At 41.4% G+C, this 26,984-nt stretch overlaps 1 protein-coding gene across 20 annotated transcripts in view; it reads left to right on the top strand.

The window, feature by feature from the left end:
- USP28 (ubiquitin specific peptidase 28) overlaps positions 1–26,984 on the top strand; it is a 77,745-nt gene that overhangs the window by 22,665 nt on the left and 28,096 nt on the right. For 9 of the 20 annotated variants that reach the window (XM_019037525.4, XM_004052155.5, XM_019037523.4 and 6 more), the window contains 9 exons: positions 344–476; positions 11,205–11,310; positions 12,207–12,366; positions 18,613–18,699; positions 19,390–19,527; positions 20,931–21,004; positions 21,984–22,060; positions 23,588–23,736; positions 25,576–25,703. In XM_019037525.4, the coding sequence (XP_018893070.1) occupies positions 344–476; positions 11,205–11,310; positions 12,207–12,366; positions 18,613–18,699; positions 19,390–19,527; positions 20,931–21,004; positions 21,984–22,060; positions 23,588–23,736; positions 25,576–25,703 (1,052 nt within the window). The other 11 variants (XM_055356916.2, XM_019037524.4, XM_019037522.4 and 8 more) reach the window with 3 other exon arrangements.

Raw genomic sequence — 26,984 nt, 5'->3', positions numbered from 1 at the left:
TGTTAATTGCCAGCCCCCTTTTTTGACACATCGTGCTTTAGACTGTTCAGAGAAATCGTGAGTAGTAGTATCCGAAGCAATGGGAACAAATCTCCATCGAGATTTCACTTCTGTTTGGGTGTTGTGGGAAGTCAGAGCATGGAAACTCCCTCCTGTAATGAGGCATTTAATAGACGCTTCAAGCACATTAGACCTACTGTCCACCATAGTCTCATAATTCTACCCTAGAATTATGCCTGAAAGTACTCAGTGTGTCACCAGGGTAATAAAGTTAATACTCAAAACTGGTTTTAAATTCTATGATGATTACTTTTGAAATTTCTATTGTCTTTTTCTCCCATAGGCCAGTAATGGTGACATTACTCAGGCAGTCAGCCTTCTTACTGATGAGAGAGTTAAGGAGCCCAGTCAAGACACTGTTGCTACAGAACCATCTGAAGTAGAGGGGAGTGCTGCCAACAAGGAAGTATTAGCAAGTAGGTACCATATATCCTGTCTTGGTCCTTTGCTGAACTAGCAGAAAATAACAAACCAAGTATGTGTGAGTTCCCTGTCAATCACATCAGCCCTTTGAAAATAATAGTAATAACAGCTTATTACTGAGCTATTGCTATGTGGCAGGCGCAATGCTAAGCACTTAAAAAGTTCTGGCCGGGCGCAGTGGCTCATGCCTGTAATCCCAGCACTTTGGGAGGCCGAGGTGGGCGGATTATGAGGTCAGGAGATCGAGACCATCCTGGCTAACACGGTGAAACCCCGTCTCCACTAAAAATACAAAAAATTAGCTGGGTGTGGTGGCGGGCACCTGTAGTCCCAGCTGCTCGGGAGGCTGAGGCAGGAGAATGGCATGAACCCGGGAGGCGGAGCTTGCAGTGACCTGAGATCGCACCACTGCTCTCCAGTCTGGGCGACAGAGCAAGACTCCGTCTCTTAAAAAGCAAAAAAAAGTTTCATTTGTTCATTTACTCATTGTTTAGCATTTATTTAGTGAGGACCAACTATGTGCCAAGCACTCTTGAAGCCCTGCCTGCATTTAGCTTGTTTTTTAGTGGGAGAAGATCAACAAGTAAATAAATTATTAATATATTAGAATGTGATAAATACCATGGAGAAAAAGGACAGAATGAAAGAAATGAAAAAAAGAGTGCTGGGGACTGTATTTCCAATTGGATGGACTTTTTTTTTTTTTTTTTGAGATGGAGTCTCACTCTGTCATCCAGCCTAGAGTGCAATAGCGCGATCTGCACTCACCGCAACCTCTGCTTCCAGGGTTCAAGCCTCAACCTCCCGAGCAGCTGGGATTACAGGCGCCCACCACTACGCCTGGCTAATTGTTTGTATTTTTAGTAGAGACGGGGTTTTACCATGTTGGCCAGCTGGTCTTGAACTCCTGACCTCAGGTGATCCACCCGCCTCAGCCTCCCAGAGTGCTAGGATTACAGGTGTGAGCCACTGCACCTGGCTGGGATGGACTTTTAAGAATGTGCAGGGGAGGTGAGGGAGTAAGTCATTTGAGGCCCTAAGATGGGAGTGCACCTTGGCTTGCTCAGGGAACAGCAAGGAGGCCAGGGCTAAGGCTTAGTGAGTGAGGAGGGCCGAAAGGGATGGGGCCATGGAAAGAGAAGGAGGTGGATCATTCAGAACCTTCCTAAGTACTAGCTTTTGCTGTGAGTTAGGTGGGTAGCCTTTGAAGAGTTTGGAGCAAAGGAATGATATAAACTGATTTCCATTTTCCATCACTCTGACTGTGGTGTTGAGAACAGAATGTGGGGGAGGAGGTAGTGACAAGCATGGGTCAGATTAGGGAACCCAGGCCAGGCTGCTGTGGTGGAGGGTAAGCAGTGCTGGCATTCCGGCATATATTATTTTTAAGGTAAAGGCAGTAGGATTTACTTACTGAGGAGGTAGGGTTGTGAGAGAGAGAGGAGTTAAAGGTGACTCAAAAATTTTTTTCCTAAGCAACTGAAGCATTTAACCAAGATGGGAATCACTGTAGGTGGAGCAGATTTGAGACGGTAGATGAAGAGATCAGTTTGGGGAATACTAAATTTGAAATGCCTGTTAGACATTCACGGCAGAAGTGTCAGAAAGATGGTGGAGACCCAGGTGCACAGTTCAGAGGAGAGGTCCAGGCTGGAGGTAGGTGGACTTGGAATCGTAACCTATATAAATGCTCTGTAAAGCTGTGAGACTGAGGAGCTCTCCAAGGGAGTGGGTATAGGAGAAAGAAAAGGTTCTGCAGCTTAAGCACTGGTTGCTGCCTATGTTCAGAGGTCTGGGGAGGTGAAGAGTGCCCACGGAAAGCCAGGAGAATGGGACTCTGGAAGCCACGGAGGCTTCTGGGAGGAGAGACCAAGGAGAACCTTCTGGAACCTTCTGGGAGGAAGGCGAGGTGGTGTTAATGGACATTTGTGCCGTTAACAGTTTTGAGCTATTCTGAATGATGCTGCTGTGAGTATTCTCATATGTTTCTCTTGGTACACACTGCAACTTTTTTCAGTCAACATTGTTCTTTTTGAGACTCACCCATGCTGAGGATTATAACTGTAGTTCATTCATTTTCACTGGTGTGTAGTATTCCATGGTCTGAATATATACCACATTGTATGTATTTGTTGATTGACTTTGGGGTTGTTTTCAAGCTTTTGCTATTCAAGCCTGCTGCGAGCTGTTCGGATTCATGCTTCTTGTCCTTGTATGCAAGAGTTTTTTTAGTGTATATATCTAGTGATGTAGTTGGTAGGTATTAAGATACGCTTATCTTCAACTTTATAGGTAATGACAGTCTTTTCCAAAATAATTTTTTACCTATTTATACTCTCTTTAACAGGGCTTGAGAGTAACCATTGCTCTCAAATTTGTTATCTTAGATTGGGAAATTGTCACCCTTCCTTCTCATGTGAAATGCTACCTCAGCTTCCCCTCATGGGTCTTACAGATGCTAATAAAAACATTAGGTTAATTAACAAAAGAATGGGGAAGGGGAGAGTCAAAGGGCTCACTCCAGGAAGGTGGAAATTTTTAAATGGTTCTGTGGTGGTATTTCTTTAGCACTGAAAGTATTTGCATGGTCTGTTGGGATAGTAAAACCCAGTTCAGAGTCAGTGCCTATACCTGTCAGGACCCATTTGCAGTCCCCTAGGGTTACCAGCATCAGTCTCACTGGCCAGCAGCGTTCAGGGCCTTGCCACCAGGGAATCTCCCCATAGCTGTCGGCACTATCTTTCTCTTCCTGGCAGACAGAACAGTTCTTATTGGCGTTTTGTTCTTGAGAGGGTGGAAAAGGAACATGTCTAGACTCAGCCCATCTCTGCACTGTTGCAGTACCCCCATATCAACACATCTAAGGGATTTCTTCTGGTTGGCATCGACATGTCCTACTTTAATGCACCCTTCAAATTTCCATAGGGCCATGCCTCATACGGACATCCCTTTAATAGGCCAGGTTTCCATTGCTCTCCTGCCTGGTCATGTGACCACTGGCCACTGCCCATAAGTGAGTAAAAAGCCTAACACGGGCTTTTATCACTGTTCAATTCTTCCATCACTGCTAGAAAAACAACATGCAATCAACACATGCTGCTGATTTGTATTTACCTTCTTTGATCCCATTGGCGTCCTTCCTTCCAAATAGGTTGTCCATTCACCTTGGAACTGCCATCTGCAAACCAAGCAGCTCTTTGTTGGTCTATTGGGAGCTGTTCATTGGGAAACTGTCAAAGTGTGGATAGGATCCAGCAGCTCCTCACACAATTCTAGAGTCAGTCCTAGGGGAAAAGAGGCTTTCTGCTACCTGGGGAATGCAAAGACCTCCTTGCATTTTCCAGGTAGCAAGAGCCTGTATAAACCATTTCCATTGTGTTATGGAACTCTCCTGGGCACTGCCATCCTCACTGAAGTGTTTCTCTGACATCCGCCAGCAAGACAGCATGAGTATTTCAGGTTTCAAGATTATTTTATGTCGTCAATTATAGGAGTAGCTTCAATTAATGTCTCATAGTAAGGTAATAAATGCCCCTCAAGTGGTAATTCTCTAGTCCAAAGTCTCAGGAGTTGTCTCTGGGAGGCACTCACAGGCTTTTGCCGTAAGCCCTGGTAAACGCTCTACAATCAGTTTGTCCCTACCAGCACTTCAGCTTCAATTCTCTGTTGTGTAGGCTCAGGGAATCTTTCTGGTTCCCATTTAGCATGTCTAATTATTATTGCTTGAAGGACAAGTTTACATGCCTTCTGTTTTACAGGAGTAGGTAGAGGGAACATTCTCCAGGCAGATACAGTATCCATCCCCATAATACAATCAAGTAGAAAAGATGGAACCACTTCACATTGAAGCAGCTTCAGATATAACAACTCGCCTATAAAATTTTATCCTAATTCCATCAACACTTACTTTCCTAAGTATAGCCTCCATTAGGACTTTATCAACAGGTTTTGAAATCACAGTGCATTGTGCTTCTGTGTCACGAAGCCCCAGAAAGGTTTCTACTCCACACCCTGACCCCTTCACCACTGGTGTACATAAGGCTTTGGGTCCCCAGCAAGGGATTGAGCCAAAGTACTCTTGGCTGTTTGTCAGTCTTTATCTTGATTAACCTGCCTCAACATTGCCCCACACAATTGTTGATCATCTTTCTCTTTGTGGTCTCTGCCTTTCAGCTTGTAAAGTTTCTCCAAACTGGGGTAAATGCAAGAAACTTGTTTGAAGCCCTTTAATGTTGGTTAATCAGCAGAGTTCCCTTTGGTCCACCCACCTTTGGTAGTGCTGTATTAAAATGTTTAATCAGTATGTTTAATTGAAAGACTGTAATTCCCCACTGATCTGCAGTATCAATTCTGTGTTATCTCAAAACTTCTTTTTCCCTTTAGTTTCACCCCATCAGTGTTTTCTTTACTCACTTCCTTAATAATCCTTTAAACATTTCCACCTTTGTCCTTTGACTTTTCCCATCTGCCTTTCACCATTTTCCTGTTAATGAACCTGTTGTTTTTTTATTAGCATCTGTGAGACCCATGAGAGGAAGTTGAGATAGCAAATCTAATAAGGCTGCCAGAACTGTTGTCAGTTTTGCTACAGTCATGTTGTATGAGGGGTCCACACTGAAGGGGTGTCCTTAACCAGCATGACCTGGGTAATGGGCATATTCAGTGAGTGAATATCCCTGTCATGATAAAGCCAGTGTCTATTTCACTGAGTATCCGTTTTCAGTTCTTTTGTGTATATACCTAGAAATAGAATTGCTGGGTCATATGATAATTCTATATTTAGCTTTTTGGGTAACATTTCTAAAAGAGGACTGTTTATTTTTTAAAACTGCAACATTATCACACTGAAAATAATCCCTTAATATCATCAGTAATCCCTTAATCTCATCAAATACCCTGTGTAGAAATTTCCCTGGTTATCTCATTAACAGTGTTTGCAGTTTTTGTTAAGAACAATGATCCAAATAAATTAGAACATTAAGTATGTTTGAAGTGTCTTTTAAGACTCTCTTTATTTATAAATCTCCACCCCCCCCCAACCCTCGTCCCATTTCTTGCAGCTTAATATCCAAAGAAATCAAGTCCTTTGTTACGTCAGTTTTCACACATTCTGGAGTTTGGCGATTGTATTACTGTGGTATCTTTCAATGGATTTTTCTGTCTCATGTCTTTCCTATAAATGTAGATGCTTATCTGGCATGACTGTGTCATAGGTAGTGTTGTGTATATATCTTCTATTTTGTTACATTGAGAAGCATATAATGTCTGGTTGCCCTCTTTTGTGTTGTTAAAATCGTAATTGTATTTAGGTATTGTCAGGTTAATTCATCTGTTATGAAGTTTCTCACTTAGCATGTTCAGCAGCCATTGATGATTGTTACCTAGATTCATTATTTTGGTAAAAATAAATGGAAATAGAATGGTAATATTCTATCGTAATTATGGTAATTGGAATAGTTATAGTGATAATTGGATTATTTATTTATTTATTTTTGAGAAGGAAGCTCGCTCTGTCACCCAGGCTGGAGTGCAGTGGTGTGATCTCGGCTCACTGCAACCTTCGCCTCCTGGGTATAAGCTATTCTCCTGCCTCAGCCTCCCGAGTAGCTGGGATTACTGGCACACGCCACCACACCCAGCTAATTTTTGTGTTTTTGGTAGAGACTGGGTTTCACCATGTTGGTTGGCAAGGCCGGTCTCAAACTCCTGACCTCAGGTGATCCACGTGCCTCGGCCTCCCAAAGTGTTGGGATTACAGGTGTGAGCCACAGTGCCCAGCCTGATAATTGGATAATTTATTACTTGAAATTATTATTTTAGTAAAAAACACATTACGTGAAATCTAAGGATATCTCAAATATTCGATTTTTAAATACTTTATCCATTCTTAAATGTAGAGTTCAGTAGTGTTAAGAATAGTCAAATTGTTGTGAAACAACCCCCAGAATGTTACCATATTGCAAATCTGCACTCCATACCCAGCCCCTGGTAACTACCATTTTGTTTTCTGTTTCTATGAATTTGACTACTTTAAATACTTCATATAAGTGGACTTATACAGTATTTGTCTTTTTGTGACTGGCTTATCTAATTTGGCATAATATCTGTCTTAAGTTTCATCCATGTTGTAGCATGTGACGGTATTTCTTCTTTTTTCCAGTCTTTTTTGGTAAAACATACAGTCTGCCATCTTAACTACTTAAATGTACAGTTCAGAAGTATTAAATAAATTCATATTGTTGTGCAACTGTCACCACCATCCATTTCCAAAACATTTCACTTACTTAGTATGCGTTGAATAGTAGCCCCCATTTTTTCTGTCCTCCATTCTACTCTTTATCTCTGTGAATTTCTAAGAACCTCGTATAAGTAGAAATACACTGTTTGTCCTTTTGCAGTGGGCTTATTTCACTTAACAGAATGTCTTCAGACTTCATGTTACAGTATGCCTCAAATTTCTTTGCTTTTTAAGGTTGAGTAATACTCCATTGTATGTATATGCCATGTTTTGTTTATCCATTCATTAATGGACATTTGGGTTGTTTCCACCTCTTGGCTCTTGTGAATAGTGTTGCTGTGAACTTGGATGTACAGATATCTCTACAAGACCCTGTTTTAGGCCGGGCACTGTAGCTCATACCTGTGATCCCAGCACTTTGGGAGGCTGAGGCAGGTGGATAGCTTGAGCCCAGGAATTTAAGACCAGCCAGGGCAATATGGTGAATCCCTGTCTCTACAAAAGATAGAAAAATTAGCCAGGTGTGATGGTGTATGCCTGTAGTCCCAGCTACCTGGGAGGCTGAAGCAAGTAGATCCCTTGAGCCCTGGAGGTTGAGGCTACAGTGAGCTGAGATTGTACCTACTGCCCTCTAGCCCTGGTGACAGAGTGAGACTCTCTCAAAAAAAGACCCTGCTTTAGATTCTTTTGGATACCCAGAAGTCGGATTACTGGGTCATATGGTTGTTCTATTTTTAATTTTTTGAATAGCTTCCATACTGTTTTCTGTAGCAGTTGCATCATTTATTTTATTTATTTATTAATTTTTTTTTTTTGAGACAGGGTCTTGCCCTTTCGCCGAGGTTGGAGTGCAGTGGCGCAATCTCAGCTCAGTGGAGCCTCCACCTCCCGGGTACAAGTGATTCTCGTGCCTCAGCTCCCTGTGTAGCTGGGACTACAGGCATGTCCCACCACGCCTAGCTAAGTTTTGTATTTTTGGTAGAGACGGTGTTTCACCATGTTGCCCAGGCTGGTCTTGAACTCATGACCTCAAGTGATCCGCCTGCCTTGGCCTCCCTGAGTGCTGGAATTAAAGGCATGAGCCACCATGCCTGGCCGTATTTTATTTATTTATTTTGTTTGTTATTTTTTTTTTTGAGACAGGGTCTCACTGTTACCCAGGTTGGAGTGCAGCTGTGCAAACAGGGCTTACTGCAGCCTTGACCTCCCAGGCTCAAGTGATCCTCCCACCTCAGCCTCCCAAGTACCTGGGACTATGGGCACACACCACCATGCCCAGCTATTTTTTATTTTTATTTCTTTTGAATTTTTTTTAGAGGCAAGGTTTCGCCACGTTGCCCAGGCTGGTCTTGAACTCCTTAAAGGCTCAAGCCATCTGCCCACCTTGGTCTCTCAAAGTGCTGGGATTACAGGCGTGAGCCACCGCGCCTGGCCAGTTGCACCATCTTAAAATCCCACCAACAGTGCACAAAGTTTCCAGTTTCTCCACTTCCTTGCCAGTTTTATTATTAATATTATTTTTTGATAGCTGTCCCTATGGATGTGAAATTATATCTCATTGTGGTTTTGATTTGCATTTTTCTGATGGTTAGTGATGTTGAGCATCTTATGCTTATTGGTCATTTATCTTGTGTATTCTTTGGAGAAATGTCAATTCAGATTTTCTGCCCATTTTTGAAATCACTATTTGTGTGTTTCATTCAGTTACAGGAGTTCTTTGTATGTTCTGTGTGTAGATCTCTTATCAGATGCATGTTTTGCAAATATTTTCTCCCTTTCTGTGAGTTGTCTCTTCTTTTTTTTTCCTTTTTTTAAGACGGAGTCTCACACTGTTGCCCAGGCTGGAGTGCAGTGGTACGATCTCGGCTCACTGCAACCTCCGCCTTCCGGCTCCTGGGTTCAAGTGATTCTCCTGCCTCAGCCTCCCGAGTAGCGGAGATTACAGGCACCTGCCACCATGCCCGGCTAATTTTTTTGTATTTTTATTAGAGATGGGGTTTTACTATTTTTGTCAGGCTGGTCTCGAACTCCTGACCTCGTGATCCACCCGCCTGGGACTCCCAAAGTGCTGGGATTACAGATGTGAGCCACCATGCCCGGCTGTCTCTTTACTTCTTGGTGGTGTCCTTTGAAGCCCAAAGGATTTTTTAATCTATTTTTTATTTGGTTCCTTATGCTCTGGATGTCATCTAAGATTCCGTTGCCTAATCTAAGGTCATGAAGATTTACACCTGTGTCGTCCTCTACTTTTATATTTTAGCTGTCATCTTGAGGACTTGATCCATTTTGACTTAATTTTTGTATGTGGGGCTAGGTAGGGGTTCAGCTTTATTCTTTTGCATGTGGTGTTCAGTTGTCACAGCACCATTTGTTGAAAAGATATTCTTTCCTTCTTGAGTTGTCTAGTACTTAGGTCAAAAATCAATTGACCGGGAATGTAACAGTTTATTTCTGGACTATAAATTCTATTCCATTGATGTATATGTCTCCTTATGCTAGCAGCACACAGTCTTGATTACTACAGTTTTATAATATTTGTGTTTTATTTTATTTAAGAAAATTTTTTTTTTTTTTTTTTTGAGATAGAGTTTCGCTCTTGTTGCCCAGGCTGGAGTGCAATGGCACGATCTTGGGTCACCATAGCCTCCGCCTCCTGGGTTCAAGCCGTCCTCCTGCCTCAGCCTCCTGAGTAGCTGGGATTACAGGCATACACCACCGCGCCCGGCTAATTTTGTGTTTTAAGTAGAGAGGGGGTTTCTCCTTGTTGGTCAGGCTGATCTCGAACTCCCGACCTCAGGTGATCTGCCTGCCTTGGCATCCCAAAGTGCTGGGATTATAGGCATGAGCCACCGCTTCCAGCCTCTTTTTATTTTTTTTTAACTGCTCCTGTGGAACAGGGCTACCACATAGGCAGTGTGCCAGAGTAGCTGTGGATTATTTTGGGTTTCCCTTGTAGGTGATTATTATCCATGAATTATGACAGCTTTGCTTCTTATTTTCCAGTCTTTATATTTCCAGAGTGAGATGGAGTCTCACTCTGTCGCCCAGGCTGTAGTATACTGACACAATCTCAGCTCATTGCAACCTCCGCCTCCTGGGTTCAAGTGATTCTCCTGCCTCAGCCTCCCAAGTAGCTGGAATTACAGGCACGTGCAACCATGCCCAGCTAATTTTTTGTATTTTTAGTAGAGACAAGGTTCCACCATGTTGGCCACGTTGGTCTCAAACTCCTGACCTCAACTGATCCTCCCATCTTGGCCTCCCAAAGTGCTGGGATTAAAGGCGTGAGCCACCATGCCCAAAAGTTCTTATTGCCTGCCTAGAACTTCCAGAACCATGGTGAATAAAAGCAGTGATAATAGATGTGTTTGTCTTAGTCTTGATTTTAAAGCAAATGTACTTAACGTTTCTCCATTAAGTATAAAAGTTTTCTATGGGCTTTTCATGGATACTTTTTCTCAGCCTAAGGATATTTTTTTCTCTTCCTAGTTGGCTTTGAGTTTTTATCCTGAAAGAAAGTTGAATGTTATCAAATACATTTTCTGTATCTGTTAAGATGATCATTTTTTTCTTTTAACTGTTAAGATAGTGAATTTTACTGCTCCATCTAGTATTAACTCATTTTTTTTTTCCTGCAGTAAACTCAACTTGGTCTTTTTTTTTTTTTCTGAGACGGAGTCTCGCTCTGTTGCCTAGGCTGGAGTGCAGTGGCGTGGTCTTGGCTCACTGCAAGCTCCACCTCCCGGGTTCACGCCATTCTCCCACCTCAACCTCCTGAGTAGCTGGGACTACAGGCGCCCGCCACCACGCCCGGCAAATTTTTTGTATTTTTAGTAGAGACGGGGTTTCACCGTGTTAGCCAGGATGGTCTCGATCTCTTGACCTCGTAATCCGCCCGCCTCGGCCTCCCAAAGTGCTGGGATTGCAGGCATAAGCCACTGCGCCCGGCCAACTTGGTCTTAATATGTAATTTTTTTTTTATATTATTGGGTTCTATTTGCTAATATTTTGTTTAGGTATTTTGTATCTGTGAGTATTTTGTATCACATGTGAGTTTCACTTTTTCTTTCTCTTACCGTTCTTAACTAGTTGAGGAGTATATCCCTATTCTCTGGAATATTTTGTATGAGATTGAAAATATCTGTTCCCTGGATGTTTGATATTTGGCTGATGTTTTGTGATAATAGAGACTATTTAACCCACATGTATGGGATCTACTTTTGACTTTGTGGAGTGAGAATACAGAAGAGGGTATTTGGTTCATTTGATTTTTGCAGCTTGTTATTTCTGTACTATGGGCTAGTCTAAGGTTACAGTGTAGCTGAAGTTACTCATTTGACTATGCAGTAGGGTAATAAAATTGTTACACAGTTGAGACATTGTTGTAGTGAAAGCTAGGGAGTATGTCTTTACCTTTTTCTTATATTACAGAAGGGCAGTGTTTCCTATATATAGACTAATTAAATTTCTGTTTATCTTACAGAAGTGATAGACCTTACTCATGATAACAAAGATGATCTTCAGGCTGCCATTGCTTTGAGTCTACTGGAGTCTCCCAAAATTCAAGCTGATGGAAGAGATCTTAACAGGTTATTGGTTTAACTTATAATTCTTGCCCCCACATTTGTGTGTATCTCAAAGGCAATAGCTCTGTGAATGCCACTCAGGAATAATTCTGTTAAGCACCTGAATGAAATTTCTTTTAGGAGAAATTTTGAATTCGCATTAGCTTACTCTTTGGTTCACTTTTGAAAAAGCCAAACTGAAAGGGGTCTTATTGCATCGTGTGTCTTTGAGTAGAAGTGTGCAGGGTGTTTCAGTTTGCAATTGCTAGGGTGAATTAAAAACAACCTAGTCCAGGTATCTGATAAATGTATATTCTCTTTTATAAACTTTGAGGGTTATGCTGCTGCATAGTTTTAAGTGAAAGTTATTCAACTACCCTGTCTCATAAGTGATCAAGGAATCTATTTTTTTGAACTGGTACTAATTGGGTGATTGATTGGTACTGTTCACCAACATCCAGTTCCAGTGGTGGCCTATCAGTTTCTGGACATGTTTATTCCCTCACACTGCTGAGATGTTTATTTCAGGGAACACAGGGCTGTGTTTTATGTCCTGGGCAATTTGGAGGCTCTTATCTTTAGCACAGTGTCTCTCCTGCCCTATTTGTTGGTGAGGTCTTAGATAGCGCACTGTGTTGAAATCTAAAATTTCTAATATGGTAGCCTTAAATAGTCTTGAATTTCAACTTAGTTCTATCATGGACCTTATTAGTAATAATGTCTGTTATGGAGGGATTAACATTTCTATGTATAAATCTTGCTTTTCAGTTGCATTACAGTCTTACAGTTCCTTATATAGCTAGGGATTATCCAGTAAATACTTTTTCTGGCATTTTGAATTATCCATGAAAGGTAATACATATGCTATATTATTCTTTAACTATTTTCTTTTTTGCTGTGTGGCACGCTGCACAATATAGGATGCATGAAGCAACCTCTGCAGAAACTAAACGCTCAAAGAGAAAACGCTGTGAAGTCTGGGGAGAAAACCCCAATCCCAGTGACTGGAGGAGAGTTGATGGTTGGCCAGTTGGGCTGAAAAATGTTGGCAATACATGTTGGTTTAGTGCTGTTATTCAGGTATGATATTTTTAAGAGATAACTGTGTCTTTTGGAAATAACTTTGTAATTTATTAAACTGAAATGTAGAAACATAGCTTTCAAAGGATTAAAATAGATATTTAAAATTAGGGGAGTTTTTCTGGCATTATTGTGTATGGATTTAGATGCTTTGATGTCTAAGTTGGGCAGTACTAAAAAGAAATCTGCTGTGGTTGTAAATATATTGAATAGGTGTTTTGGATAAGCATTTAGTGAATACTGTATTATAGCAGTGAGAGTGAATAAGGAGGAATCAGTTGTTGAAGGCTATCATAGCTATCCAGGTAGGCGACAGTGGTGGCCTGGAGTAGAGAAGTGGCAGAAGTCATGGAAGGAGAGAAGTGAATGCATTCTTGAGGTGCTGAGGAGATCAAATCTACAGGATTGGTGGGCAGTTGGATCCAGGATATGCCTGCAGTAGTTGAGTAAGAGTAAGATTATGAGGTTTCTAGTTCGAGTAACCAGGTGGATTATAGTACCATTTGACCCTGGAGGAGGAATAATTTGGGTGTGTGTTAACAGTGGGTTTCAGTTCAGGTTTTTTTGTTTTTTTGTTTTTCTTTCTGACACAGTGTCTCGCTCTGTTGCCCAGGCAACAGTGGTGCGATCTCAGCTCACTGCAACCTCCGCCTCCCAGGTTTAAGCAATTCTCCTGCCTCTCGAGTAGCTGAGACTACAGGCATGTACCACCAGGCCTGGCTAATTTTGTATTTTTAGTCGAGATGGGGTTTCATCATGTTGGTCAGGCTGGTCTCCAACTCCTGACCATGTGATCTGCCTGCCTCGGCCTCCCAAAGTGCTGGGATTAGAGGCGTGAGCCACCGCGCCTGGCCGCCTGGCTAATTTTTTAGTTAGAGACAAGGTTTCGCCATGTTGGCCTCGAACTCCTGACCCCAGGTGTTCTGCCCGCCTCAGCCTCCCAAAGTGCTGGGATTTCAGGTGTGAGCTGCCGTACCTGGCGTAATGTCTTCATTTTTAAAATTTATTTTTATTATTTATTTAGTTATTCATTTGAGACAAGATGGCGCAATCTCGGCTCAATGCAACTTCTGCCTCCCAGGTTCAAGGGATCCTCTTGCCTCAGCCTCCCAAGTAGCTGGGATTACACGCATGTGCCACCACACCTGGCTAATTTTTGTATTTTTAGTAGAGATGGGGTTTCATCATGTTGGCCATGCTGGTCTTGAACTCCTGACCTCAAGTGATCCACCTGCTTTGGCCTTCCAAAGTGCTGGGATTACAGGCATGAGCCACCACGCCCCACGATCAGTTCAGTTTTAGATATGCCGAATCTGAGGTGCCTGTGCCTGTGTATGCTATAGTCTTAACTACCCTTCATTGAATTCACAGAGTGCCCTTTTGTCCTTTGATCACATACCCAGCAAATCCTCCAACTTAAATGAGTTGAGTTTAAGGAGATACCATGTAGGCAGATAATTATATGAATCTGTACTTCAGAAAAAGTGCTGGGCTCTAGATACAGTTTTGGAAATCAGTACCATATAGATGGCAATAAAACCAAGAGAGTGAATGAATTCACTAGAGGGTAGTGGCTCTCTAGAAGTATTGATCAGGCATCTTAAACTTACATAGCCCCAATGCAACCCTTGGTGCTCACCACTGCAGTCTTCTCCATCATGGTACATGGCACCTACCCAGCTGCTCAAGTCAAAAAATGGAATTCTCCCTTTCTACACATCTGCTACATCCAGCTTCTATGTGCCTGGCACTGTCTTAGGCTCTGGGGAAACAGCAGTGACTAAAACAAAGCCCGTACTCTCATGGTTTACTTTGGAAAGAGTGGCACAGACAGTAAACAAAACATGAGGAGGTGACAAGTGTAAAGATGAATGAATGAGTCTGGGGGACTGGACAGGATTCAGCTGGAGAGGGCAGAGGGTCAGGGATGGCCTTTCTGATGAGGCGGGAATTTGAGCAGAGGTCTGAAGGTGGCCAGGGAATGAGCTATTTAATTACATAGGGAACATTTCAGACAAGGAACAGCAAATAAGCAGACTGAGGTTCAGGAGCTTGCTTAATGTGTCTGACAAATAGCAAATAGCTAAGACGGAGTGATCCAGAACTGATAGCAGTGGGATAGGAAAGGTGGTGGAGGTGGAGTGGAAGAGCTTGGGGTCATGATGAAGATTTGGGAATTATAGATGAAATAGGAATGTATTGGAAGGTTTGGAGCAGAGAAGTGATATGATCGTACTTCTGGTTTAAAAGGATCACTGGCATTTGTGTTGAGAATAGAACACAGGAAGATAATATGGAACATGTCAGTTCTTTCCTATCTGAAAGGATAGAGAGAGAGAAAGAGAATGCTCCTTGGATTCACAACCCCTCCCGCCCATTAGCCTTCACTCCTGTGGAGGGTGGACAAGAGCCAGCAGATGGAGAAGATAGCTGAGTAAGGCTTCTGGGACAGCATGAGCAGACAGCATAGAAAGTATATCTGAGGAGTCGGCCTTAACAAGGAAAAGGGCGGGAGAGTAATGGGAAGGGAAGAGGAAGAAATGATAACTGCAAATTAGAGTTGAAGTAGTGTCTAGTCTTTTTTTTTTCCTCTGTGAAATAAGCAGCTATTTTTTGAGACAGTGGAGAAGTGACAGAGTTAGATTTTAAAGGGAGTGAAAGTTTGAAATAGTTGTTGGAGATGGTGGGAGAACCAGTTGGCACCAGAGTACAGTAGTAGGATTTCCAGAAATTTGAAGATCTACTTGAAATTGTTGACTTTAAATGTGTAGTGATACGAAAATGTTCAGTTTCTATCAGGACATCCTCTTGACAGCACTTTGAACCTCTTACATGGAAAACTCAACTCATTTAATTTGGAGCATTTGCTGGGTATGTGATCAAAGGACAAAAGGGCACTCTGTGAATTTAATGAAGGGTAGTTAAGACCGTAGCATCAAAGCTAGATGGAGAAATAAATGAAGATAGGAAGGAACTGATTGTTAGGGAGCCAGGAAAGAGATCAATTTGCTTGGGCCCCTGCTGAAGTCAAAGAACAGATATCCTGCAGGTAATTGGACACAAAGAAGACATGTAATGGTCCCAGAGTGAGCTTTTCTGAACGTGTAATCTGCGAACTGACACCTTTCATGTGTTGGTGTATTTTTGGGTGCAGCCTGGGATGTGGATGTAGATACAGATGGAGTGGAGGAATGTGTCACTAGAGATGGGATGCCCAAGAAGCCGAGAGATCTCCATACTGGATGCATGCGAGTTTCCTCAGCAAACAATTGAACACCTGCTCTATGTCTAGCAGTGTTCTAGGCCCTTGATGTAGGAGTGAACAAAACAAAGACAACTGTGCCCACATGGAATGTAAATTCTCATGAGGTGAGATAGAAAATGCACAGTAAACTAAAAACTAACAGGATGATGAACTAGCTGAATAAAATGTGTATAATACATTAGACTGTGATTGGTCCAATAGAAAAAAGAGCAAGGTTAGGGAGATTGGAACTGCAGGAGAGGTGGGAACAGGTTGCAGTATTAACTGTGGTGTTGGATGAGCCTCACTGTGGTGGGGAAGGGGATGAGACTGAAAAGGGAGTGAACCAGGCAGCTATTGGGATAAAAAAAAACATTCCAGGTAGAGGAACACATAGAGCAGTGGCTTCATGGTGGGAATGGGCTTGGTGTGTTCAGGGAACGTGCTGGAGTCCAAGTGGCTGGATGCTAAGAGCAAAGGGAGGGTCACTGGAGAGGAGGGTCTGTCTGAGTGGACAGGGAGTTACTGAAAGTCCCCAGTGGCAGACTGATCAACTCTGGCTCAAGTATTAAGAGTCTCCCTCTGGCTCCTGTGGCGAGATGAGGATGGAGGGGCAAGGATGCACAGGGAGAAACCCATGGCTGTCATCCATGAAGAGTGATGGTGACTCGGACTGGACTGGTAGCCCTGGAAATAGAAAAGAGTTGGAGTTCTTGATACATTCTCAAGGCAGCACTGACAGGATGTCCTCAGGGATTGGATGTTGACTCTAGTCACCTAGGAGGATGTCAGGACTTGGGAGAGTGAGGAAAGCTCTTACTAGATGACAGTCTTCAGTGAATCGGGAGCTTTATTTTTGCCATATTAGCGAGGTACTTAAAAGGAGCTGCGTGGCAGTTGTGAGCAAGTGTGAGTGGGTGGAGGGAAGTTCTGGAAGCAGAGAGACCATGTGCAAGTGAGCGGTGATGGGAGTTGGATTAGAGCAGCTGATGGGGTGCTGATGGGGAGAAAGCAGTTAGGTTATAAAGAGCACCTAGAGTCAGAGGCCAAGGGACTTGTTACTTACTAGATGTGAATGGTGAGGAGAAAGATTCAAGGATTTTTCTGAAGTTCTAAACTTTGGTGACTGGGGGAGGAGGATGTAATGAAGTGATGCAGAAAACACAGAAGCAGCAGCGGTTGGGTAGGGAATAAATTGGGAGATGTGAATAGTATTAGCTCACACTTAATGTGGTTTTTTTTGTTGTTTTTCTTTTTTTTTGTTTTGAGACAGTTTTGTTCTTGTTGCCCTGGCTGGTATGCAATGGTGCGATCTCAGCTCACAGCAACCTCTGCCTCCAGGGTTCAAGTGATTCTCCTGCCTCAGCCTCCCGAGTAGCTGGGACTACAGGCATGCCACCACGCCTGGCTAATTTTGTATTTTTAGTAGAGATGGGGTTTCTCCATGTTAGTCAGGCTGGTCTTGAACTCCTGACCTCAGGTGATCTGCCCGCCTCAGCCTCCCAAAGTGCTGGGATTACAGGCGTAAGCCACCACTTCCAGCCTAATGTGGTTTTTAAGAATAATGGCAAAGCCCGATTTTCCTGATGGTGAAGAGGTGGAGTTAAATGGCTGAGAATGTAAAGCCATTTTTCTCACAGCAGAATAGAAACTCAAGAATGTCACAGGGTGGCCAGCAAAGTAGGAATGCAAGTGTGTTAGGTAGACAGGTGAGGTGGAAGAGAAGAGAGTGGCAGAGGATAGAGCTCACCAGCCAAGCCCTGGTCCAGAGAGAACTTTGGTGCAGCATGACCTGGGTTTACACTTCAGTCCGGTTGAACACTCACCCTGTTGGCTGAATCCCACCAGGGCTTGTGTTAGAGTGAGGGAAGCCAGAGAGGTGCACGTGGGCTCTAGTCAGTACCGACACTTGGATTCTTTGGTTGACATTAGGAAACATACCTGGGGCTTTTAGAATACCAAGAAGCTGTTTTATTTAGTTCTAATTCCAAAGTTTTGCCTATTATCTACCTAGGATGCTTCTTCAGGAGTTCCACCCTGCAGGCCTGAGAGGGTTTTCATTTGAGGAGCATGTTGGGATGAGGAGTTCTATATTCATACAGGAGATATTTTTAAAGAAAATTAACTTATGAAAGGTATTCATAGTAGAAAAATGTGATTTGCAAATAATAAAAAGAATCCCTCTCTCCAGTTCTACCATCTGCTGTTAAACTTTTAAAAAATACAATATTATGACAAGGAGTGGAGAATAGTAAACACTGCTATACTAACCACCTGGCTTAAAAAATTAATGTTACAAATTTCTGTTCTATTGAGTTCCTGTTGTGACATCCTCCCTTTCCCACAGTCATAACCACACATGGATGTATCCCTGAACAATACGTAGTATTGTTTTACATGTTGTTAAACTTAATATAAGCAGTATAATACTTTTTTCTGTAACTTTTTTTCACTCAAAATGTATTTTTGAGGTTTATCCATGTTGATACACATAGCTCTTGTTTTTTTCATTTTCACTTTATGTAGGTCATTTTATAAACACTTTTTACAATATTATTTCAATGATTGCTTAATAGTCTATTGTATAAATGTAGTATAGTTTATATAAACTACTTCTTTTGGCTGGGCTTGGTGGCTTATGCTTGTAATCCCAACACTTTGGGAGGCCAAAGCGGGCAGATCACTTGAGCTCAGGAGTTTGAGACCATCCTGGGCAACATAGGGAGACCTGGTCTCTACAAAAACAAAACAAAACAAAACAAAAGCTACTCCTTTTGTTAGACATTAGGTTGTTTCTATTTTTTACCTAAAAGTATTAATATTCTTTGAGCTAATATTTTGTGCACAACCGTTATTTCCTTAGAAATAACATAAGTCAAATTGCCAGGTTGATAGTTTTGCATACTTTTAAATATGAAATAAAATATTTGAAGTGAAAAATATATATGTTGCTGCAGTTATTTTCAGGAAAGGCTATGAATCCCTTTCTTTCTTTATTTCAGTCTCTCTTTCAATTGCCTGAATTTCGAAGACTTGTTCTCAGTTATAGTCTGCCACAAAATGTACTTGAAAATTGTCGAAGTCATACAGTAAGTTGGTGTCAAGGAATTTCTTCACTTTTGTTTAGTCCCTTTCATCCCTAAGGCTTCTAGATTTTTGCCTAAAGCTGATATCCGTGATACTCTTTGGCTTGTGCTAATATTTGTTTTCATTTCTAAATGGCTCATTTTCCTTTTTTGGGGTAACATAGAAGCGTATGCAAAAATGTAAAATTAAGTAGGAATAAAATGAGAAAAACAGCTCCAAGAATATGTGGGTGGGGAGACCCTGAATACCTGTTGTGTTTGTTGTATCCTTTCTCTTCCTGAGCTGCTTAGGCGATGTGATGCTGGAGAGATGCCCTGATGCCAGAGACCTGAGCCGCCTTAGTCTATTTTATTCTGTTTTTGCCAAAGGTCGTAGCCTCCTCCTAGCAATTTAACCCTTTCCAGGATTTCACCTTGGTGCAATGCATTTTCCTCATGAGAGGGAGGGCAGCAGCTTCAGAAAGTGGACATTTCTGTTTTTCCAACAGTGCTGTCTCTGGCTTCTACATAGTTATTCTTCAGTTTAGAGTACAGTCCTTACCAGAGTCCCTGTAACACACATAGCCCTGTGACTTTGACCTAGATCTAGGTAAATATAAATGAGGGCATGATTATTGCCAACTTTTTTTTCTTTACACGTTCTGATTTTCTAAATGAGATGTTGTAAGAGTACATGTACTGTGTTTTCTACAGGAAAAGAGAAATATCATGTTTATGCAAGAGCTTCAGTATTTGTTTGCTCTAATGATGGGATCAAATAGAAAATTTGTAGACCCGTCTGCAGCCCTGGATCTATTAAAGGGAGCATTCCGATCATCTGAGGAACAGCAGGTACAAAAGAAGCCTTGTTCTTGAGTTTGAAGTCATGCCTTGTCAGTGTTAATGCGGTACTGCTTTATTTCAACTGCGTAACAAGCTGTGAACATGGCTAAGCAGGACTATGGATGCTCGTTTCTGACTTTTGTTTTGCCTACAGAACAGGTGGTGAGAGAGAAAGCATGTGTGTGTGAAGAGAGTGTGCGTGTGTTGCATGGGGGCTGGCAGTTCTAAAGAGAAGAAGAAATAGTAGTAGAAAGAATGTAGAATTATACAGGGGCTATTGATGTAGAAAGGAGGAGACTGGAAAATACCTCAATGAGCTGTAACAAAAGGGATACCATGAAAAGTAGTCCTTTGTCTGCACCTTTGTCTTGGAATGGTCCAGATGGAAATAGTATCTTTAAAACTATCTAAACCTGAGTTCAGGAGCTTTTCTCAGCAACTTCTCTCTTCTAGACTTTCCTTTCCCTACCTCCTATTAAAAAATAGCCGGGCATGGTGGTACGCACCTGTAGTCCCAGCTACTTGGGAGGTTGAGGCAGGAAGATCCCTGGAACCCAGGAGTTTGAGGCTGCAATAAGCTGTGATTGCACTACTGTACTCCAGCCTGGGTGACAGAGTGAGACCCCGTCTCTGAAAAAATAATTTAAAAACAAAAACAAAGCTGTCACTAATTAGATCAGCTTCTTCCTCATATGATTTTTTTTTCTTTCTCTATTTGAAGGTCCTACAGTTCTACAAAATTCTCAAAACATTGAAGTTTTCTTTATTCAGATCTCTGTATTATTCTAGAGTTCCTTGGGCCTTTTTCTTAAAAAGTCCTACTTGGAAGATTTTGTTTATTTTTCTTTCTTTGTCATAAATAGATGTGGCTGGAAGTAGTAGAGTTCCAGCTTCCTTCTAGCTACAACTTTCAGGTTGCTTAATGCACCTTCTTTTTTATGTATAGTAGCTGGGTTTCAGTGTTCCTATGTTTTCATGATATTCAGCCCCCAAAAATAAATGCTTTCAGGCTGTGTGCAATAGCTGATGCCTGTAATCCCAGCACTTGCAGGTGGATCATTTGAGGTCCGGAGTTCAAGACCAGCTTGGCCAACATGGTGAAACCCCGTCTCGACTAAAAATACAAAAATTAGCCAGGCGTGGTGGCCTGTGCCTGTAATCCCAGCTACTTGGGAGGCTGAGGCAGGAGAATCGCTTGAACCTGGGAGGTGGAGGCTGCATTGAGCTGAGATCGCGCCACTGCACTCCAGTCTGGGCGACAGAGTGAGACCCTGTCTCAAAACAAAAAAGGAAAAGAAAAAAAGAAATGCTTTTATAGTAGTATAATCTTAATTCATTGGTGGGATAAGGATAAATTTTAATTTCTCTTAGTATTGCATCTAACTTTTATGCAATTTGTGCCTCTCTTATAGCAAGATGTGAGTGAATTCACACACAAGCTCCTGGATTGGCTAGAGGACGCATTCCAGCTAGCTGTTAATGTTAAGTGAGTGTTGAGGGTTTGTTTGTACATCCTTCCGACTCACAGTGGGCCAGTGAGAATTATATGCTGGAAAGTTACTCTCCTTAACTAGAAATTGCTGGTTTTTAACCATACCTCCTGGGATAACCACTGAGGTAGTCCTCATCGTGTATCCCTGTCGCCTTCAGCTTTCCCCTCTGAGGATGTACCAGTCATCTTATCCTGCAGCTTTTTTTTTTTTTTTCTAACTAAAGGACTGTAACTGTTAACTTTGTTAATAAACTCAGCATGTGCTGTAAAATGTATTTGTAAAAAGGACAAATCAACCTCTGTTGTGAACATGATGGTATAATATGGATACTTAAATTTAAGATCCCTTTTGAGGTCTACTAAGAATGTGTAGAGGATAGGTTATAGTCATTTCAGTCACTGAGAGAAGTGAAACTCAGGGCACAATACGGATATCCCTCTGAGAAATCTGTGTTTTAAATGGTTTCAATTCTAGGTAGAAGCATTGTAACTATAAAATAGTTTTGGAAACGGCAACTCAACATAGCAATTTAAGAAGGATTTGTAAGGAGAAACTTTTTATTTCTGTTGTACCATGGAGAAAAATTTTTTGTATTTATTTGTAAAACTATGCAACAGAGTTCATTCTTACCTTTATACTACTTCTATACCTTGTATACATCTATCATTGGATATAGATGTATATACTGAAAGCATATTTGTCTGCATGTGTGACTCCACTATTAGGCTTTAAGCTCCTTAAGTCCAGGGATTGGGCCTTCTTGTCTTTGTGTCTTCAGAGTTTAGCACAATGCTCGAAAGAAGGTGTTCAATAAATATTTGAACTGAACTAATTGTTACTTATTTAGATCATACCTGGCTCTTTGGGGGTTGATGAAAATGCACTATTTTTGCTTTTGAATGATGCTTGGATTTTATGTAGCGCATATCTTAATCCAAACAATCCAGAATTGTCTCCTTTTCCTAAAAGCAGCAGTCCCAGGAACAAATCTGAAAATCCAATGGTGCAGCTGTTCTATGGTACTTTCCTGACTGAAGGGGTTCGTGAAGGTAAATTCTCTGCTTTGAATTTTAATTCTAGACCTTTGATCATATCTTTATTACTGTGTCCCTTTGAGGAGGCAGTATAGTGAATAGGCTTGAGAGTCAGCAGTACCCAGCTCTGAATATTGGTTCTGCCTTTTGGTATCTGTTTAACTGTGGATAAACTATGGGAGCTTCTGGATCCTCAGTCTCTTCATCTGTAAAATGTGCACAGTCTTTATCTCAGATTTGTCATATCAATACTTGCACAGCCCAAATCTGACATTAATGTCAGATAGTGATTTTACTCAGTTTTCTCTGTGTTGCTTATTCTAATATAATACTTAATCTCAAAAGGTTTTATTGAGTGAGACTGCCAAAAATGTTTTTCTAGACTAGAGGCTTTTCACTCTGGAGGCTTATCTATCTAAGCTACATGCTAGGCACATAATTTATTTTTAATTATGAAGAATTTAGAATACATTCAAATAGAGCAATTTTACAACCTCCATGAACCCAGCCTTAGCCCACAGCCAGTCATTCCCCATCTCACCCCACTCTTACCAATCTGATCCAACTCTTTTTAAAACATAACCCAATACCAATATGACTTTGAAAAATAGCATTTTAAACTATCAAATATCTAGTCAGTGTTGAGATTTCTAATTTGTTTTCATAATTTTTAAAAAATAGAAAATTTATTTTTAGAGTTTGTTTTAATCAGGACCCCAGTGTGTGATTCATTTATGACTGAATATTTGTAGGCTCCCCATCCATCATTTTTTCCTTGAAATGTATTTTTTGGAGAAACTGGGTTGTTTGTTCTGTAGCATTTCCCACAGTTGGAAATTTTGCTGTTTGCATGTCCTCTGATACATATTTAACATATTTTAACATATCCCCATGTTCTTCTCTATTCCTCCTCTTATAAATTGGTAGTTGGATCTAGAGATTTGACTAGACTTAGGTAAGGCTTTTTTTGGCAAGACTATTCACAGATGGTGAGAAAACTCTTGATTAGGAAGTACATAATGTCTGGTTGTCTGCATTTTTTTTTTTTTTTTTTTTTTTTTGAGACAAGTCCTTGCTCTGTTGCCCAGGTTGTAGCGCAGTGGCAACATCATAGCTTACTGTAACCTTGGACTTCTGGGCTCAAGAAATCCTCCTACCTTATCCTCCTGAGTAGCCAGGACTTCAGGCGTGTGTTACTGCATCCGGATAATTTTTATTTTTTGTAGAGACAGGGGTGTCACTGTGTTTTCCAGGCTGGTCTTAAACTCCTGGCCTCAAGTGATCCTCCCACCTTGGCCTCCCAAAGTGGTGGGATTACAGGCATAAGCCACCAAGCCCCTGGTCTTTTTCCAGTGTTACTGGTTTTCAGTGTTCAGTGTCTAGATGAACTGGCTCACTAGAGGTTGCTATAAAGGCTTAAGTGCATTTCTAACCAGCTATCAGGAAGTTGCTGAATTTAAAATGTTGTCTCTGTGGAGCCAGAAGATAGGCTTTAGATAGTCATAGTGATGTCTTTTTTAAAAAGTCTCTCTCTTTGCGTAGGAAAACCCTTTTGTAACAATGAGACCTTCGGCCAGTATCCTCTTCAGGTAAACGGTTATCGCAACTTAGACGAGTGTTTGGAAGGGGCCATGGTGGAGGGTGATGTTGAGCTTCTTCCCTCCGATCACTCGGTGAAGTATGGACAAGAGGTACGTTGGAGATCTTTATTTGCTGTGCCAGTGACAAAGCCAGTTAAGTAGGAGTGAGCTTTTGGGCAGACTAGTTTCCCATCACATATTAAGTAACTTTACACTTAGCAGAACTTGAATTTGTCTTAAGTCTCTCATCAGTTGATGTGAGTCAGTGAGTATCAGTACTTTGATAAATAAAATTTTTACTAAAACTATGAATTTGAGTTACTCGTGTAAAGGTTGTATGCTGCTTCTGATGTTTTAAGTATGATCAAGTTTCTCTCTTTCTGTTGAAGCCTACCTGTACCTGAGTAGGGAGAACCCACTGCCTCCATATTTTCGGAGGGTAAAAGTACAGTGATTAACTCCTATGGTATGCCATTTAGAATATTTTCCCTATTATAGTATTTACTGTTCTCAATTGTAAATTCTGCCTTTGCTTTTAACATTTTTAAAATTTAATTTTCATTTGTTTATTTATGTATCTATTTTTTTTTCTGGGTTGGAAAGACGGGGGAAGTTAAAGGGAGAGCATGGGTAGTTAACATCTCAGTATTCCAGTTAGGTTAAGAATTAGTGAATAGCATTTGTAACATAATTCTTTACACAGTTGGGATTGTTCTCCATTGATCATACATTTTGAGACAAAACTGTGGCTTATATATGATTCCAACTCAGTAATTACTATAGGAGAAAGTGGAGCTTTCCTGAATTAAAATAGGGAGCCTAACATGAGCCATATGAAAATACATTCACTGTAGAGCAGTGTTGGAACTCAGAGAGCTACTGCCTTCCTGGATTTTCAAGGAAAAACTGATTCCTAATGGAGGAATTACGTCATCTGTACCATCTGTGCAAACCTGGTGCATCCTCTTACAAAAGAGGGAGTCTTCACCAGCTATACTTAGGCCTGTGGAGACCTGTATTCCAGGATGGGAATTCTATAAAAATTAAACAAAACAACAAAATTGTCATGCTCATTTAGATTTCACCCTGAGGTGGTCTCACAGGCTGTCTGAATTCACCTCATTATGCTGACAGGGTATCTGAAGGGAATGTTGCTTGCACTTGTGGTAAAGGAAACATTTTAAAGCTGTTGACAGGAACCTCAGACATACAGATGAATTGAATAGAAAAGCCAAATCTGATTTAGCTTTTCCTCACCTGTGATCCCTGACTGTTGAGTCTTTTTTATGTCAGTGCCTTCCTTCTTTGAAACTCAAGTAACATCGTAGGTTGATTTGACTGGCTTCTTTATGAGACCTCTGTAAATTTTTGAAATTCAGAGATTTTTCTTAGAAATTGAGAAATTGTAAAACCATGAGGCTATTTCAAATTTCCTTTGTATATATAAAGGAGATTCAAATTATGGTTAATAGACTAAAACAGCATGTAATGTATGTACACATATGAGTCTTTTTAGCTGGCACATGGAGTTGTCTCTTTAGCTACATGCTGCTTCGATCATAATTTCATATTCTGTAGTTAGGCTAGCTGTTAAGTTTTTAAACCTCTTCTGAATACTGATGATGTAACGAATGAGTTGTGTAGATGCTTAGTGCGGTTGACATATTCAAGGGTGGTTTATTCTGAGAATGATGGTTGAGTAAAATTCTGTTGACTGGCTAGTAAATTTGGAGTCTTGAGGAATGTTGAACCATATTCTGTAAGAGAATGAGATTCTAAGTGTTGATTCCCTTTAGTGTTTGGGATAAAAAAAAGTTCTAGTATGAGTTTGCCTTGAGTATAAGTTCTATACCAAAGGAAGAAAGTTTGATGAGAGATATTTTAAATCTGGTTATTGTTATTTCCTAAAATTAATTTTTCTTTCTCTCACATTTCTACTCTTGACACTAGCGTTGGTTTACAAAGCTACCTCCAGTGTTGACCTTTGAACTCTCAAGATTTGAGTTTAATCAGTCCCTTGGGCAGCCAGAGAAAATTCACAATAAGCTGGAATTTCCTCAGATTATGTATATGGACAGGTGAGTTGTTGGCTGATTTTTTTTTTTCCTGATGTATTACAGCAGTAGAGATGAGCACGTACTAAGTATAGTGTGAGTAGGAATCACCTGGGAGACATGATAATATGCAAATTTGGATTCTATGAGTCTAGGTTGAGGGTCTTTGCCTTTTTCTGAGACCTCCCAGGGTTGTGCTCATGTTGCTTCTGATCTCCGGAAGCAAGACTAGGTGAAAGCCCTCCTCCTTTTGGGGGTAGGAACTACCTGAATTCTGGGGGTGGGGGTGCTCCTAGCAGACTTACATTATAGAATTTTTTTTTTTTTTTTTTTTTGAGACAGAGTTTTGCTCTTGTTGCCCAGGCTGGAGTGCAATGGCGCAATCTTGGCTCACTGAAACATCCGCTTCCCGGGTTCAAGTGATTCTCCTGCCTCAGCCTCCCAAGTAGCTGGGATTACAGGCATGCACCACCACACCCGGCTAATTTTATATTTTTAGTAGAGACGGGGTTTCTCCGTGTTGGTCACGCTGGTCGCGAACTCCTGACCTCAGGTGATCCGCCTGCCTTGGCCTCGCAAAGTGCTGGTATTACAGGCGTGAGCCACTGCACCCGGCCTAGAATTTTAATTTTATAAAAGTCTGGTTGAGACCAGGCATGGTGGCTCACATCTGTAATCCTAGCACTTTGGGAGGACGAGGAGGGCAGATAGCTTGAGCTCAGGAGTTTAAGACTAGCCTGGGCAACATGGCAAAACCCTGTGTCTTAAAAAAAAAAAAATTAGCTGGGTGTAGTGGTGTGCACCTGTAGTCCCAGGTACTTGGTGGGGCCAGTGAGCCCTGTTCGTGTCACTGCACTCCAGCCTGGGTAACAGAGTGAGACCCTGTCTCAAAAAAAAAAAAAAAAAAAAGACTGGGTGTGGTGGCTTGATTTTCTTTTCTTTTCTTTCTTTCTTTTTTTTTTTTTTTTTTGAGAAGGAGTCTTGCTCTATTGCCCAGGCTGGAATGCAGTGGCACGATCTCGGCTCACTGCAACCTCTGCCTCCCGGGTTCAAGCGATTCTCCTGCGTCAGCCTCCCAAATAGCTGGGATTACAGGCACGCACCACCACACCCAGCTAATTTTAGTATTTTTAGTAGAGACGGGGTTTCACCATGTTGGCCAGGATGGTCTCAATCCCCTGACCTTGTGATCTGCCCGTCTCCGCCTCCCAAAGTGCTGGGATTATAGGCATGAGCCATGGCCTCTTTTACTTATTTTTTATGTAGTCATTCTTATCCCATGGTTTATTTTTAGGCATATAACCA

This window comes from Gorilla gorilla, chromosome 9 (genome assembly GCF_029281585.2).
Source record: "Gorilla gorilla gorilla isolate KB3781 chromosome 9, NHGRI_mGorGor1-v2.1_pri, whole genome shotgun sequence".
NCBI classification, from domain to species: domain Eukaryota; kingdom Metazoa; phylum Chordata; class Mammalia; order Primates; family Hominidae; genus Gorilla; species Gorilla gorilla.
The sequence above is the reverse complement of the archived record's forward strand: the minus strand, read 5'-3'. Positions and strand labels throughout refer to the sequence as shown.